Source organism: Plectropomus leopardus, chromosome 8, assembly GCF_026936395.1.
Source record: "Plectropomus leopardus strain MGB_pleo_1.0 chromosome 8, ASM2693639v1, whole genome shotgun sequence".
NCBI lineage: Eukaryota > Metazoa > Chordata > Actinopteri > Perciformes > Serranidae > Plectropomus > Plectropomus leopardus.
This window is the reverse complement of record NC_142183.1, coordinates 12,484,371-12,499,867: the sequence shown is the minus strand read 5'-3', so window position 1 is coordinate 12,499,867 and position 15,497 is coordinate 12,484,371. Positions and strand designations below refer to the sequence as shown.

The 15,497-nt window shown below is 37.4% G+C and overlaps 1 protein-coding gene and 1 long non-coding RNA gene across 5 annotated transcripts in view; one reads left to right on the top strand and one right to left on the bottom strand.

Annotated features, from left to right (window-relative positions):
* LOC148188865 (uncharacterized) overlaps positions 1 to 12,374 on the bottom strand; it is a 45,464-nt gene extending 33,090 nt beyond the window's left edge. For all 3 annotated transcript variants that reach the window (XR_015777221.1, XR_015777220.1, XR_015777222.1), the window contains exon 1: positions 12,262 to 12,374. This is a non-coding gene — a long non-coding RNA (uncharacterized LOC148188865). The remainder of the gene's footprint in view (positions 1 to 12,261) is intronic.
* Positions 820 to 14,956, top strand: btk (Bruton tyrosine kinase). 2 transcript variants are annotated; one of them, XM_042493984.2, is made up of 18 exons: positions 820 to 971; positions 5,635 to 5,793; positions 5,876 to 5,980; positions 6,712 to 6,793; positions 6,982 to 7,107; positions 7,200 to 7,264; positions 7,353 to 7,540; positions 8,087 to 8,149; positions 9,463 to 9,517; positions 9,645 to 9,724; positions 10,029 to 10,156; positions 10,384 to 10,455; positions 11,784 to 11,955; positions 12,156 to 12,375; positions 12,528 to 12,592; positions 13,908 to 14,026; positions 14,173 to 14,330; positions 14,424 to 14,956. In XM_042493984.2, the coding sequence occupies exons 2-18, from the start codon at positions 5,653 to 5,655 to the stop codon at positions 14,493 to 14,495; spliced, it is 1,911 nt and encodes a 636-aa protein (XP_042349918.1). In that variant the 5' UTR covers positions 820 to 971; positions 5,635 to 5,652; the 3' UTR covers positions 14,496 to 14,956. The 2 variants fall into 2 exon arrangements, with proteins under 2 accessions (XP_042349918.1, XP_042349919.1); XM_042493985.2 differs by lacking the exon at positions 820 to 971 and adding an exon at positions 2,877 to 2,985.
* Positions 14,957 to 15,497: the final 541 nt, after the last annotated feature.

Below are 15,497 nucleotides of genomic sequence, written 5' to 3'. Positions count from 1 at the left end.
ATTCATCTGCTGGTGGGCCATCAAATTAGTATATATATACAAATATAAGTTTGCAAAATATGATGTTAATTCTACAACAGAAGAGACTCTATGATCACTAAAATTAGGTGGGGAAAAAAAGTGGACACATCGATATTGATACCAGTTATTGACCAAATGAGTTGCTATATATATATCGGCATATCGGATAAAGGCAATAGAAATCCACTATCATGCATCCCTTATGTAGAATAAACTGATTTTAATAAAATATAACCACCACTTCCATTTCGGATTTGGTTGTTTTTGTTTTTTTCTGACAGAAGCATCCATTGCACATATAGTGTCCAAGGATTGTCAGAAATTTGTAATACAATAAGTTCTGTTTTTACAGTTTCTGGCTCTGACAAATGGTGTCATTTTGGCAATTTTTTAAGAAAACATGTCTTCCAAATGCATATTTTCTTTCTTTTTTTTAAATGGTGGTAAAATACATAAAAAAAAATAAAGCCATTTAAAGTTTTATGCCCTTCGCCTACTCCAACATAAAATCATAAGTCCCTCTAGAGTGTTTAACAAATAGTTTGACTCTCCCTTTTTGCACCACCCTCCCCCCTCATAAATAAGGGACTGTCCCTTATCTGCTTGTATATCTCTCTCCCTGCAATACTTAAATTGATGGTATAGACTAAGTAAGAAATCCCCTAAAATATATATATATATGCATGACACGAATATGGCCCTGTGTTAATGTTTAGCCCGCTTGAACTTATCACCAAAAATGTCCACAGGGCTGATATGAAAATGAGCAGGAAGAAAAAGGGGAAGTTGGCAGAGTCGATTCCTCTCTGTGGGTGGGTTTAAGCTTCTTGCATCACAGACTAACACACATTTTATGGAAGGCAAGCAACTGAGGCAAAGGTTCATGTCACGGCTTCGAACCTCAGCATCTGTATTTGTCTGTCTGATGCTTGACTTTTTTGGGTGCCTGGGTAAGTGTCATTACTCTTTAAATGTAGACTGTAAGGGCAAGAAGCATTTTTTTTTAGTAATTTGTTAAATGATAAAAGCTAAATGGTGCATTGCATTTTAGAGACTAAGTGAAAAAGTAGTGTTATTATGTTGATTTGTGCAAATGCTGAATCGAAACTTTCAGTTTGTATGCAAATCCTAAATAAGGTGTGTGCTCTCCACAATACTGTAAATAAATATGTCAAATCATAGTGACACTATCGGCTAAAAAGCAACAATTTTATACTTGTTTCTGGATGTTTTTTTGACAGTGACATACTATAGTGTATTCTGCTGTAGGCTACTTCAGATACATGCAACACTACAGTGGTTTAGCTGTATGCTGAGGTTATAATCAGATAATAGTTTCATGTGGTTACAATTATAATCTATGCATGTCAAATGTCTTGTGCACATATATTACAATTTAAAATGTTCTTATACATGATCTTTATCTACATGCACTACAAGTAATTCCTATTTGTGTGTTCTGAAAACGGATCTCAACAGAACACCACCGTGTTTACTGATGTGATATCTAAAAATGTGTGAGTGTCATCTTTGTGGTTAGATTTAACTCTTATGACTTATACTGAGCAGTCATGTCACTCTCGTTCTCTCTCTGTGTCTCTCTCTCCCATGCACAAACATTTTCTTGCTTTTTCGTACCACTTATCTGTCAGGAAATGTCAGGAAAGAGAGCATCTTGAAAAGTTCCTGTTAAGCCAACTCTTTCATGATAATTGTGTTTGCTGTGTCATACCCAACTCTTTCATGATAATTGTGTTTGCTGTGTCATACGACACCACGCAACCAAATGAACCATTGCATTTCATCACAAGTTCATAGGTGTTTAAAAATTGTTTAGTATGGGTGTTTTAAAATAAGTTGCACTCACTTGTGTGCACTGATGTCGTGTCACTGTTGGTCGATATTTATAGTTTACAAAGATCGGTCACCCTACATTTTGATATCCACCCGAGTCAGAGAGGGTGAATAAATTATTTAACTAAATGTCAACTTAGTGTTAGATTGCTACGCCCCAGCTCATAAAGGGAAAGGGAAGCAACATAAACCAAATGTTTTTGGCGCAATTAAGTTATTTATTAACGAAGGGAGTTAGGATTGTTAGAAACAAAATGTGAGGCAAACTACATGAGAAAAGGGGCTTGGTGGGTGCTGATAAACTCAAAGAAACACTAATCAGTTCATCTCTTACTAATCTTATTTAACAAAATCAAAAGCAGAAAGTTGCTTGAAAATCGCCTTGTGTACAGTCATTTTTTTTAATGAAGCTTTTGAGCCCATTAAGAATTCTGCAAAATCTCACAAAAAAGTGTTGCACATGGTTCACAGTATGAGTCAAGTGTTAACAGCATGCAACACAAATTTTAAATGTGTTTATGATAAACCCATTCAAGAGAAAGAGAGATAATGTCAGGTTGAAGTGCTGCAGGGCACTGAGTTTCTTCTCCCTTCATATTGCAGTACAACACTGATGCAACTTCCCTATCAGTTTGTCTGTGTCAGCCACTGTGCGTCAACTCCCCTCAAAAAAAAAAGACAAAAAAATCTCCTTCTGGTGGCCATGACACAGTGAAAATATGGCTATACATTTTCAGTGAACTGATCAAAGCCCTTTCAAAGAAAAAGATAAAGGATGGTACACAGATTATTATTAGAGTTCGTTGACCTCTGTGCTCAAGTTAGTGATGTGAGAAAACATGAGGCGGCGAAGAATGAGGAATGATGTTTCACAAAATAGGGAACACTGCTGTCTGTTTATGACGGCACAAACAAAAGCCAATAGGTACCGTCGGTCTGGTGCGAAGAAATGTCACACTCCTGGTTAGCAGGGAGGGACAGAAGCTTTTGGTGGTGTTACAGTTCAGATGATAGAAGGAAGTGCTCACAGGCTGAAAATAGGCTGAGCTGAAGTGCAAACACATCTGACAGACACTGACCGACAATTAGCACTCAGCTGTGTGCCAAAGGGTGAGTTTTAGCCTCTGATCTACATTTCACCTGGAAATACAGCACTGAGACTTCCTTTATTTATTGCACCGTGTACTTTTGTAGTATTTCAGAATAATGTGTGAGACTGTGTTTGCTGAGTAAAAATACATGTGTGAATGGTGAGGTTTAGTGTGATGTGATTTTAGGTCTGCGTCTGTGTCTGTTACTTTACTGCCTGTTTCATATATGATCTATAGTCTATATACTAACCTTTCACTGTCTATTGACATGAAATTTGGATAAATTATTCAACATTTCAAGGTACTTTTTAAATTTTTTCTCCGGCATTTTTGGTGATTATAAAAATATAGCGATACCCAAAGTGTGTTTTTTGTGTTATTTAGGAATGAGGGCATGTTTCAGTGCTTTTACAGAGTCAACATTTTCATCATTTATCATTCATCATTCATCGTCTCTCTTTAATCCAGATTTTCTTACTCATGTTATATTGCTGGTCAAATGTAATTGTTAGGGTTGAGCCATAACATAGGATTAAATGAGTATTTAATACAAATAATGTTCTTTTTACAAATATCATCTGAGTAAAATTTGTTAATATTCATACTTTTAATGAAAGAAAAGCCTCATTTGGGTCATCATGTTGAATCTTTTGTGATCAACAATAATCTGGAGGTCAATGCTGAAATTGTTTTGTAAATGGTTTTCTAACAAATAATAAATATAGCAACTTCTGATAAACTCATATCAACTTCAGACTTAAAATAACATTTCTGAATAGGTCTCTCACATTTCCGATTGACGACCCGCCTACTTTGAGTTTAAACTCAGCCCGTTCTGCGTACAGTTACGGATACACATAATTGACCTGGTTAAACCAGCGCCCCAGGAAGTGCACCTTGCTTTGAAGCCAATTTTTGCAGTGGCCAATCAGAGGAATTGCAACTGATGGGTCTGTCACGTGATGCCCTGCATCTTAAGAATACTTTTTCCCATTGATTTAAATGGCGAAAGAAATGTCTGTAAATCAGTAGATACATTTTTCAGAGCTTTACAACCGTTGCGAAATGACTTTGTACAAATAGGAAAGCCTAGAAGAGCCGCATGATAAAATTCATCCCAAGACAGCTGTGTGCTAAACTGGAAGTAGTTGACTCGGCCAGCGGAAGTTTCTAGTGCACCTGCTTTATGGGCCAAACAGTGTGAAAGCAGTGCCGATCGTTCAGATAATTTATGTAAATGGCAGTTTAACCGCTTTGGCTTCATGCATAACTGAGCAACTTTCATAGATTTGTACAGAGCCCCACCTCCAACACTGTATCCAACTCTCTTTATACATCTAAGGGATGAACTACTACAAATACAAATACAGATAATGGTGTACTTGCTCATAGTTATTAAGTGTGTGAGTGAGAAAGGTGGTCTTGAGATGGTGAAATATTTGATATATATTGATATTTGAAGGAATGAGTTTGTAAACTAATTTAAATCAGATGTTGTTTGTGTAAATGCCAATGACCTAAAAACACATATTTTACTGTGACATGATCTTAATTAACCGTGTCCCTGTGTTGATAACCAGGTTGCCAGATCCTAAAAATAAACTGTATGTGTCTGTGTGTGTGTCTGTTGCCTTATCAAGTCAGTTAGAAACCTAAAAATCTAAATACATGTGACATGGAACCTGGAAATTGTTTGGAATTACCAGGATGTTTTGAAAAAGTTTTGAATATACACTGGTTTGGCTAAGGAACATGATGACAGTCATCCTTAATTTAATAAGGTATTGCATTTGCTCATGGATAAATTACTAAATGGGCCCACCGGCCACAGGAAAAGGACCCAAACTGTTTGGGGCCTTGCTGGCCTTCACTTGCGTAATGTCACCCAAAGTAACATATACTGACCAGGAAGAGACTCAAAATTACCACAAGGAGACACCAAATTACCTCAAAGGGATACAAAATCACTTCAAAAGAATAATAAAATTACCTCAGAGTGAAACAAAACGACAAAAAAACCCTACACACAAAACGACCTCATAATGACGTCTAAGAGATACAAAAAGACGCAAACAACAACAACAACAAAAAGACGCAAAACCACGACAGAGTTTGTGAATCTGATATTAGGAACACATAGTAGCCAAAGAAGTTGGTGGACATATGTTTCCAAAATGTCCTCACACAGTTTCCCAGCACAAAACTATTCCGGCCACTGAGCTGGTGTGATGATGACCAGGATACAGAAACTGAGGGAAAGAGATTAGACACGATGGGGAATTTAGGAAAAGGATGTTGCTGGCAGGAAAAGCAGGGCTTATGCAAAAATACAACTAATCACACGCTGATGTGTCATTTGTGCTGCATGTCTCGTTATCTGGATTCAGATCTACAGTAAACTTTCACCTCAAAGAGTGGTATTGCACTGTGTGAAGGGTGGGTAAAAACTGACTTACAGTCTGTTAGTATACATGTTTAACTGAGACACTGAATAATTAAGTGTGAAGTGCAACAGAGCCAACAAGGCTGCCTTATAGTGTAAAGCTAAGCACGATGACACTGGGTGAGTTGATCACAGTTTTGAGTAAAGCGATCACAGCCTGAGTCAAGGTGCACTGAGCTGGCTATTGTGCTGCTATTAACAAAAGTTTTCCTTGTTCCCGTGTAGATTAATACTGACTGAATCATGTCAGACAGTATACTGGAAGAAATCTTCATTAAACGATCCCAACAGAAGAAAAAGACCTCCCCCTTGAACTACAAGGAGAGATGGTTTGTCCTCACCCAGGAAAAAATCTCGTACTATGATTTTGATTCGGACAAAGGGGTACGTATATGGCACGAAAGACATCTCTCAATGAAATGCAGATACATTTTGTCTGTTGCCTGTTTCCTCATGTGTTAAGCAGAAGCGAAAAGGTTTGAGGGGATCAGTTGACCTGGAGAAAATCAAGTGTGTTGAGACAGTCCAGTCAGAGGCCAATACTCCTCAGGAGCGCATGTTTGCTTTCCAGGTAATTTTTGTCAATGCACTTCTTTAACAGAGACGGACTCTTCAGAAACTACAATCATGAAGGTTACAGAGAAAGCTGTAACAATACGTGAAACTTCAGCCACATAACATTCTTACGGGTCTGAAATCAAGAGCAAAAACTTAAAACTTTTTGCTTTCACTCCTACCGCTATGCGAGAGTTAATTTTGGAATAAGAGGAAAAGTGTTAACACGAATTTTCTATATACCAGTACTGTAGTATAATAATGAATTGGGGAATATATTTCAAATTTTATAGCGTTTCAAACCGACTAAAGTCAAAAACTGTGCAGAAAACTGCAAGAAGCAACACATAAGGCATGTAACATGAAATCAAATTGTCTCCTTAGCAGTCAAAAACTGTCCAATCCTACTGTGAAAGTCTATTGTTAAGAAGTGAAACCACCTCTCACACTCAAGTGAACTAGGGGCTTTCAGCTATCATGCAGGTGTTGCCACAGCACACTTGTTGATGCACACTACAAGGAGGCATTTACATGTTTGGCTGGCATAAAAGCAACAGCATAAAAGAGTTTCTCTTGAACTGCAGCAAATATGATCACAAACTAGCATTCGAATGAATTCCCTTCAGCTTCTGTCACAGTTATCACACTATATAGTCTACGCTAGTATCTTAAGAAACAGAAAATCTCCCAGTGTCTTGATATGACGGACAAATGTAACAAAAAAAGTGGATGTTTTCTTTTTCACAGATCATTTATGATGAGGGGCCGCTGTACATCTTTGCAAAGACTGACGATATCCGAGCTCAGTGGATAAAGAAACTCAAAGAAAGTAAGTATATGCACAGAAATGTTTAAATAGTCACAGTATCTCATACAGCGTGTGCAATATTAAATTGTATCTTACTATCACCTACTGCCTGCAAAACACAAGAGCTGGGTGCATATGCAAATTCACGTGTTGATTCAATGTAAATGTCCTGTGTATGTGTTCCTGTGTGTGTTGATACTTGTGTATAGTGGTGCGCTTCAACAAGGATCTCATGCAAAAGTACCATCCCTGTTTCTGGGTCGACGGGGTGTGGCTGTGCTGTCAGCAGGAAGTTAAACAAGCTATGGGTTGCAAGGTACTGGATAACAAGAACGGTAAGCGCTAGATTCCCAAATTGTCATAAACTAATAATTAAACTTGAGCCTATGACTTATTTCATTCATGTATTAAATTTTGTCATTTATAGGCTTTACATCTAAACAATCCCGGCGAAGGGGATCCAGAAAACCTCTTCCACCTACTCCAATAGAGGTAAACACACAGTCCCTTTAGAATGATATTCACTGATTTTTTTTGTTAGTTTTTCATTGATAAATCAACTAATCTCGTGTTTTTCTAGGAGAAGTCCATTCGGCCTTTACCTCCACAGCCTCCTGAGCCACCCTCCCCATCTGTGGGCATGAGCGTCATAGCAGAGTATAGTTACACACCCATGACACCCCAAGACCTGGAGCTAAGGAAGGATGAAGAATACACCATCCTGGAGATGTCTGATCAGAACTGGTGGAGAGCCAGAGATAAATATGGGTGAGAAAAAAATAATACGAGGCCTATGTGATCATTTCAAACAATGCCCCAAAAAGTATTCCTTTTAAGCATTAGTTAAAAAAAACAAACAAACAATATCAAATATAATCCCACACACATTTACAGACCTGCATCCATTGAAAAACTGCAGGAGAGTTACTGTCCGAAATTATTACCAGCTACGTTTTTGCATAAGGGGAAATTCTCATTGATGCCCTTGAAGAGCTTAGATGAAATTAATTAAAATAAGTGCACAATGCACTAAGAGTGGATGTGCAGAGTCTATCCGTACAGATGTGTTTTTAGTTTTTTTTTTACTGGGCTACACTTTCCCTTGTGCCACATAAATAAGGACATAAGCACATTTTATATCATGATCAGTAAAAAATATTCAAATACCGATGATCTGTGATTTGAATGAAGCCAATTTGCATATAGATTTGTGTATGAGATGCTACTGTATTAGTGTCTGTGAGCGCTTCGCTGTCAAGCCAAGATGTACATTTGTTTATATTATTAATAAATACAATGTGCTTTCTTTTGCAGAAAGGAAGGATATATACCTTGTAATTATGTTGTGGAAGCTGGAAATGGGCTAGAAAGATTTGAGTGAGTATAGGCGTTATTGTTCTGTCTGCATTGTTACTTTATCATTAATATGTTTAAGGTCCTATATCATACTCAATTTCAGGATCATACTTATATTTGGGGTTCCTACTAGAATATGTTTACCTGCTTTAATATTCAAAAAAACTTTATTTTCCTCATATTGTCACCCTGAATATACCTGTATTCACCCACTGTCTGAAACACTCCATTTTAGTGCCTGTCCCTTTAAGCCCCCTCCCAAAATAGCCCAGTCAGTGTTTTAAGGTCTTCCATGTCTATGCTGTTGGTATTTCTACACTGTAATTGCAGCCAGGTGAATGACTGTAACAGTACTGTAGCGCAATTTCCTTCTCTTTAGACCCTTTCTCTAGAATTGCACTGCTAGACGACAACTTGGGTCGATATTTACTTCCTGACAGCTGATGTGATTCACAAAGAGTGCTGCTGGATGAGTTTTTTCTAGGGCAACAAGGAAGTAAAAAATTACCCTGGTTCCCCCAACAAGAGGCTATTAGGATTTTCCCACTGGAATTTGTATTATTGCAGAAAACAAGCTCTGTGATACTTGCAATTTTTTTCAGCAAGATAATCTTCACAAATGAACAACACTTATGATTTCTGAAGCGTAAATGCAACCACCAGAAGTAAAAATTTATTGTTTGGGTATAAAGGAACTACACTACAGTTGCATGACTTCAACGTTGAGCTGTAAAGCCGCATTCGCCATGATGACATTCTGTTCTCTCAATCAGCTACTTGTTAGCAACGCTTCAGAATTTACAAGTGGAGTATTTGCTGATGATTTTATGTCATAAAACAAAATGTGAACGTCTCTTTACCACAGACCTCATTTCAAGCATCTAACCAAAAACCTGTCAACTTCAAGACAAAGGAACCAGGAATGCTAAAATACTAACTGATTTCTGACTTTTAGGATTCCTGCAGCACTCTTTACATTACAGAAACATTTAAACAGAAAATACAAAGGGACCATTTTAAGATTTTTTTTGTTTCCAGCTTTAGACAGTCAATATTGTGTAGTTGTGACATCACAACTTCACAGAAGTCCTGACCGCTCGTTTAAAGGCAGAGTTTCTGAATATGGATAGTGTGGATTTTCTGTGGATCTAGTATTTTGACACTGTCTCAGTATTTATATATCACTTAAACCTGCTTTATATACTGTAGATAAATACATGGAAATAGTGCTTTTTACTTCCTCTTATGTACATTATTGTATTTTTGATGGCTCAAGTGATAAATGTTGACAAACCAATATTCAGAAAAAAATATATTCGATTTTATTTTCGCAGCTGGTATTCCAAGAATATGAACCGTAGCCAGGCAGAAAAGCTGTTAAAGACTGAGGTAAACTCAATGACCGACATTCACAATGCTATAGACGGATAGCTTTGATAAGTTACCTACAAATAAGTCTAATTTAGCTGGACTAAATTTAATTTAAACTTAAACATGCTTGTGTGTTGTTTCCCAGAACAAAGATGGAGGCTTCCTGGTACGGGACTCAAGCAAAGCTGGGAAATACACAGTGTCTTTGTTCAGTAAGGGCGGCGGGTGAGTACTGTACTGCTGCAAAACTGTATCCACTGGCTCCAGTCATGTGTGAACGAATCAAAAGAAGAACTGTTTGTAATGAAAGCGGAAACAGTAGGCCACCGAGGGAGAGAGATGTAAATTATATATGCAAAACTTGGACTAATCTGCCAGCAAAACCTTTTCACCACGTACTGAGCTGTCTTGTGGATAAGGCTGAGAAGATATCACCTACTCATGCATACGTGATAAATGATAGGTTCCTGTGTTGATGAAAACCTGCAACTAAATCTGCATTAAGTTACTCTTCCTTTTTTCTCCACAGGGAAACTGGGGGAAGCTGCAGACATTACAACATCTGTACCACCGCACAGGGACAGTTTTACCTGGCAGAAAAGCATAATTTCAGCAGCATCCCAGAGCTCATCAACTACCACCAGCACAATGCAGCAGGTCGATACTGTCACTGTTTATATATGGATATCTCACAGAGCAATTTTCAGATTTAAATTATTTGACATTTGCCAGAAAGTAATATAAAATTATAATGTAGTTGCCACAGCAGGAAAAAGGAAACTAGTCAACGGAAGGCAAGAAAATACAGGCACGCAAACAGGATGGAAACAGTTGAAGTCTATACATCTAAAATGTTATCCTTGTTTTGTTATCTTCTTCACTAGGTATGGTTAGCAGGCTGAAATACATTGTTTCTAACCGGGCAAGGCCGCCATCAACAGCAGGACTTGGCTATGGTAAGATTTTATCAATCTACATTAATGATACATTCTTGTTAATCATAATGTTTGGTGATAAACCTCTGGTGACTGATTAGAAATGTCTCTGCAAATACATTTCATAAACCGCTAGTTCTCTCACGCTGCATGAACAGAATTTTCATGGGTTTTAGGCGAGAGTCCTTTGATTGTGGAAGGAATTATTTGACATTTTGGGCAATAAGCTTATTGTTTTTTGCGCTGATAGTCAGGTAAGATGATTGATAAAAAAATCTTGTTGAACGGTAAATACGAGGCAGGAGCCAGCAGGTGGTTATCTTAGCTTATCATAAAGATAGTAGGAGGAAACAGCTTGTATGACTCTGTCCAAAATGAACAAAATCTCATTAAAGCTCACTGAAAAACATGTTATATTTTTTGCTCGATTGGTATAAACAAAATTTTTTTACATTGGGTTACACCTATGTGCAGGTGTTGTAGGCCAATCGCAAAGTGCTGCTCCATTGAATCATGTCTCTCTCCTGTTAATGCGTAGCCCCCTCCCTCAGTATTTAGAGTTAGGATTTGAGGTTTGGTTCAGGTTTAGGTAGGGCAGTACATATACTAAAATAGTCTTTGACAAAACACCAGGCTGCTCTCTGTCAAGGAGCAAAAATCCTGTGCAAGTTTGTTGGCTAACGAATAAACAAAATTTAGAATAAATCTAGAATCTCGCACTAACTACTCCTCGTTTGTTCATAGGGTTGTCCCTGTCTCAAAACACTCGTTTTGGAGCAACTTTGTTCCTCTCTATGAAAATAAAATCAGCCATAATACACTTTTGTTGAGGTTAAATGGTTGTTTAGTTTTTTTTCTTTCTTCAAGTTGTTTTTAAGGATGATTTGACATTTGAAGGAATTATTTCAGATAAAAAACCCAATATAAGGATGAAAACTTTAGTATTTAAGGAAATAACCTCAGGACAGTACTTAAGGTGAATTTTCGCAACTCACATTTTCCTAAGGAAACCTTAAGATGTTCCATGCAAATAGCCACTGGAGTCTTGTGGCAAGGCAAACGGTGGAAACTCCCGAAAGTCACAAAAAAAACCTCCAGTAAAACCACAATGTGTCTTTTTTCACTTTTTTGGTATGATTCACCTTTTTGTATGAATTAATCAAACAAAATTTAATATGTTGATTAGTGTGCTTCAGAGGTGCTCATAGGCAGATTTCTTTTAGCGACTTCTGGCTATATCTTTGTATAGACATAATAGTGGGCAGTCTTTTCAGATTTCCCAAATCATTTACTTAATGCGGATTCTGCAAGTATAAAAGTGCTCCTCTACTCTCTCATGTTTGATCCAGGCGTTTGGGAGATTGATCCCCATTACCTCACCTTCATCAAGGAGCTTGGCACTGGTCAGTTTGGAGTGGTGAAGTATGGAAAGTGGCAGGGCCAGCATGACGTTGCCATTAAGATGATTAAAGAGGGATCCATGTCTGAAGATGACTTCATAGAAGAAGCCAAAATCATGATGTAAGAAAAAATAAATGACTGAATTTGGACTCTTTTTTGGGTCATTCAGCTTCTAACTTTCAACTACAGTTCAATGATACTGATTATTTTGTGCGCAAGACTCATAGGACTGTGAGATGTGTCACACTGGTAGTTTATATAACTTTGTGAGAAAAACCAACACATAATACATAACTTCCTTCTCCTTTTGCTCAAACCAGGAAGCTTCGCCATGAAAACCTGGTCCAGCTGTACGGTGTGTGCACCAAACAAAGACCCATTTATATCGTGACTGAGTTCCTGTCCAATGGCTGTCTGCTGACATACCTCAGAGAGGGCCTGAAGCAGCACCCGACAGCCGTCCAGCTCCTGGAGATGTGTAAAGACGTCTCCGAGGGCATGGCCTATCTGGAGTCACAGCAGTACATCCACAGAGACCTGGTGAGACACATAGATCCACTGTAGTACATGCAACACATTTCAGATCATTAAATCATGCTATGTTCAGACATACTAGGATTAGGTATTTGAAGATAACAGTAAATGTTTAATGATTACACTTAAATCAAGAGTCTTGTTTGTTTTGTCCTCAGGCTGCCAGGAACTGTTTAGTAGATGGGAATGGCACCATCAAAGTGACTGATTTTGGACTGTCAAGGTAAAGTACTTCGTGTGAATTACAGGACACATAGAGGCACATGGTGGCGCCTAATAAAGTAGTTAAAATCTCCTTTATTTGTCTTCAGGTCAGTGGTAGTAAGTTACTCAGCATATTTACTCAAGTACTGTTGGCAATTCTTAGGCACTTCAGTATTTCTAATTTATACTCAACTGCGTGTAAATATGTAAGTGATGAAGTTAATCTAACCTACAATTCAGCCAACTACAGTAAATAAACGCAAATATACATATCCTATATATAAATATAAACGCATATTACATATCCAATCATATGACATACAATACTGTAACACTTAAAATAAAAGCCTAGTCTAAATAAAATGCCTGCAGCCTTTTACTGGCCCGGTGTGGCAACACAATTTGACAAATTAACATCTGTCTCAGAAGCTCAGTTACAATGCAACTCACTTTTATAGAAGTTCTTGAGATGTACAGAACCTGGCTGTTGGCTCCCTGTTGGAGTTAACGTTAGTTAGCTGCTTATATCACACATACAAATTATATGTTTGAACTTTGGTCAGTTTGGACATAGTACTCAGAACGTTAGCTTGGTACGATTCTCCACAATTAAATCATTTCGTTCATTTTAATGACATCATGAGCACCACAGAAGACAGTATGACTAGCATAGTAACATAGTAACAAGAGAGACAAAAAATGCAAAAATGGATTAGTAGACGTAGATGACTATTTGTAAAAAAGATAAGGAAAAATGTCCAGTGTACTGTATTCATAATTATATATTTCTAATTATTTTACATAATTATTATAATTAAAAAAAAAAAAATTCTGGTCATTTCTCGCCTTGCTTTTTTGTTGTTGTTTAACTCTCATTTTTCTTCTGTCAATACATTATTTTTTTTTTTGGGGGGGGGGGGTGATTTTTCAGGTAATTTTCTTGTATATGGCCCATGTGATCTTTTGTTGCTCATTACCTTCTTCCCCTGTTTTTGTGAATAAATAAAATTATTTTGACCAGGTTTCAAATGGTTAAATAACTAATTTGATTGTTTCCCCATCTCTGGTGTGAAAGGAAATAAAAGCCTGTCCTAAATATAAGCCTGTTGAGCTCAGCGATTTAGGCAGATAACTGCCCAGGCTATTAACTGAAGTTTTTTGTTAATAACACTTGTGGAGGCCACTTTTCTCCACAATGAGTAGTTTTCCTTTTGATGTTTTAAGTGTATTTATTTGACAGTCCTTCTGTCTGTACTCCTACATGTAATGCAACTTCTAATGTACTTCTATATTTTAGGTAAAGGGTCTAAATACTTCTTCCACCACTTCTTTAGGTATGTCTTAGATGACGAGTACACCAGCTCAGCAGGTTCCAAGTTTCCTGTTCGCTGGTCACCTCCTGAGGTCCTCCTCTACTGCAAATTTAGCAGCAAGTCAGACATATGGGCATATGGTGAGTCAGCATAATGTGCACTGTGTTCATAACTGGTCAGTTATAAGTGTAATCTGTGTTTAAATGTCTCCACAAACCATGAATTCACATCTGTGCTGTGCATCAGAACTTTTTTAACCATGTTAACCATTTCTGTCAATGCTTAGGGGTTCTTATGTGGGAGGTGTACACTTTGGGACAGCTTCCGTATGAGCGCCTCAACAACACGGAAATAGTGGACCAGGTGTCCCGGGGCCTGCGTCTCTACCGCCCCCAGCTGGCCAATGAAAGGGTCTACAGCATTATGTCAAGCTGCTGGTGTGATGTAAGTGCATTTTGTGAAGCCTCAGCAGAGGTTGTAAAGAACAATGACAGCATCCAAACACCAAATCACACAGCTTTTCTTTTTTATTTTCAGAAAGCTGATGAGAGACCCACCTTCCAGGACCTGGTGCTGACTGTTCAGGATTTGCTGTACGAGCTTCAGTAGATCTCTAAATAATCACAAAACACCAGCAGTTTACTTGGATCCCCACAGGGCAGCATCTCCGACCGCCTGTCCCTAGAAAGTTAACACAGTCGTGTGAATATTTTACAGCTTGAACATGGGACTGCACAGCTAACAGGTCCTCTGTAATGTGAATATGTGCATTGTGAATGTCACTGTAACTCATTGATTAGAATGTCCTATCTAAAAGCACAGTCCCACAGGCTAGCGTTTAATATGTGTATATTTTATTGAAGGTTATCTGTCTTTATTGTATCCTGTGTACTATATTCTGTGGAATAGCTAAATGTAGACACCTTTGCAGACAAGCTTTGTGAAAACATACCTATTGCACAAATAAAAGCCAAGTAAGCCAGGCTTTAAAATGACTGAAACATCATGTGAAATGAAAACAGCAATTATGAGTGATGAATGATATAATAATAATACTTGTGTATTAATAAGTTGGTTCTAGCTTCATTTGTTTGAATAATGCAAACAACAAAGACAGACTGAGATTGAACAATAAGAAAAAAAAACACAAAAAAGAAATAAACAAAAACAGAGACAGCATTTTAAAATCATTTAGTATACAAAATACCAAATATCTGGTTATAATGATGTATGGTGGGTACACTTTTATTATTTTTCACATGTTCCAGAGACTTTAGTAGTCTAAAAGAAATTTAGAAAAAACAACAAAAAACAGGTGAATAATTTGGCAAATTTAAATATGTGTATATGAAATTTACTAAGGTGAGGTTTATCATAAATTTCAATGAATGAACCTTGCTTTCAAAACAAACAATAAAATCCTTGAGACTGATTTTCATAGCAACCAGTATTCTTTAAAATATATTTTTCCATATCGGTCCATAACTGAATCGTATGTGAAAAACTAAAAACACATGTATCAATGTTTCAGGTGCATTATTGCAAAAAGTACTTTTTTTCATCCAAGTCAGTAAATATTGACACCATTATATTAGAAGGGCAAAAATTGCA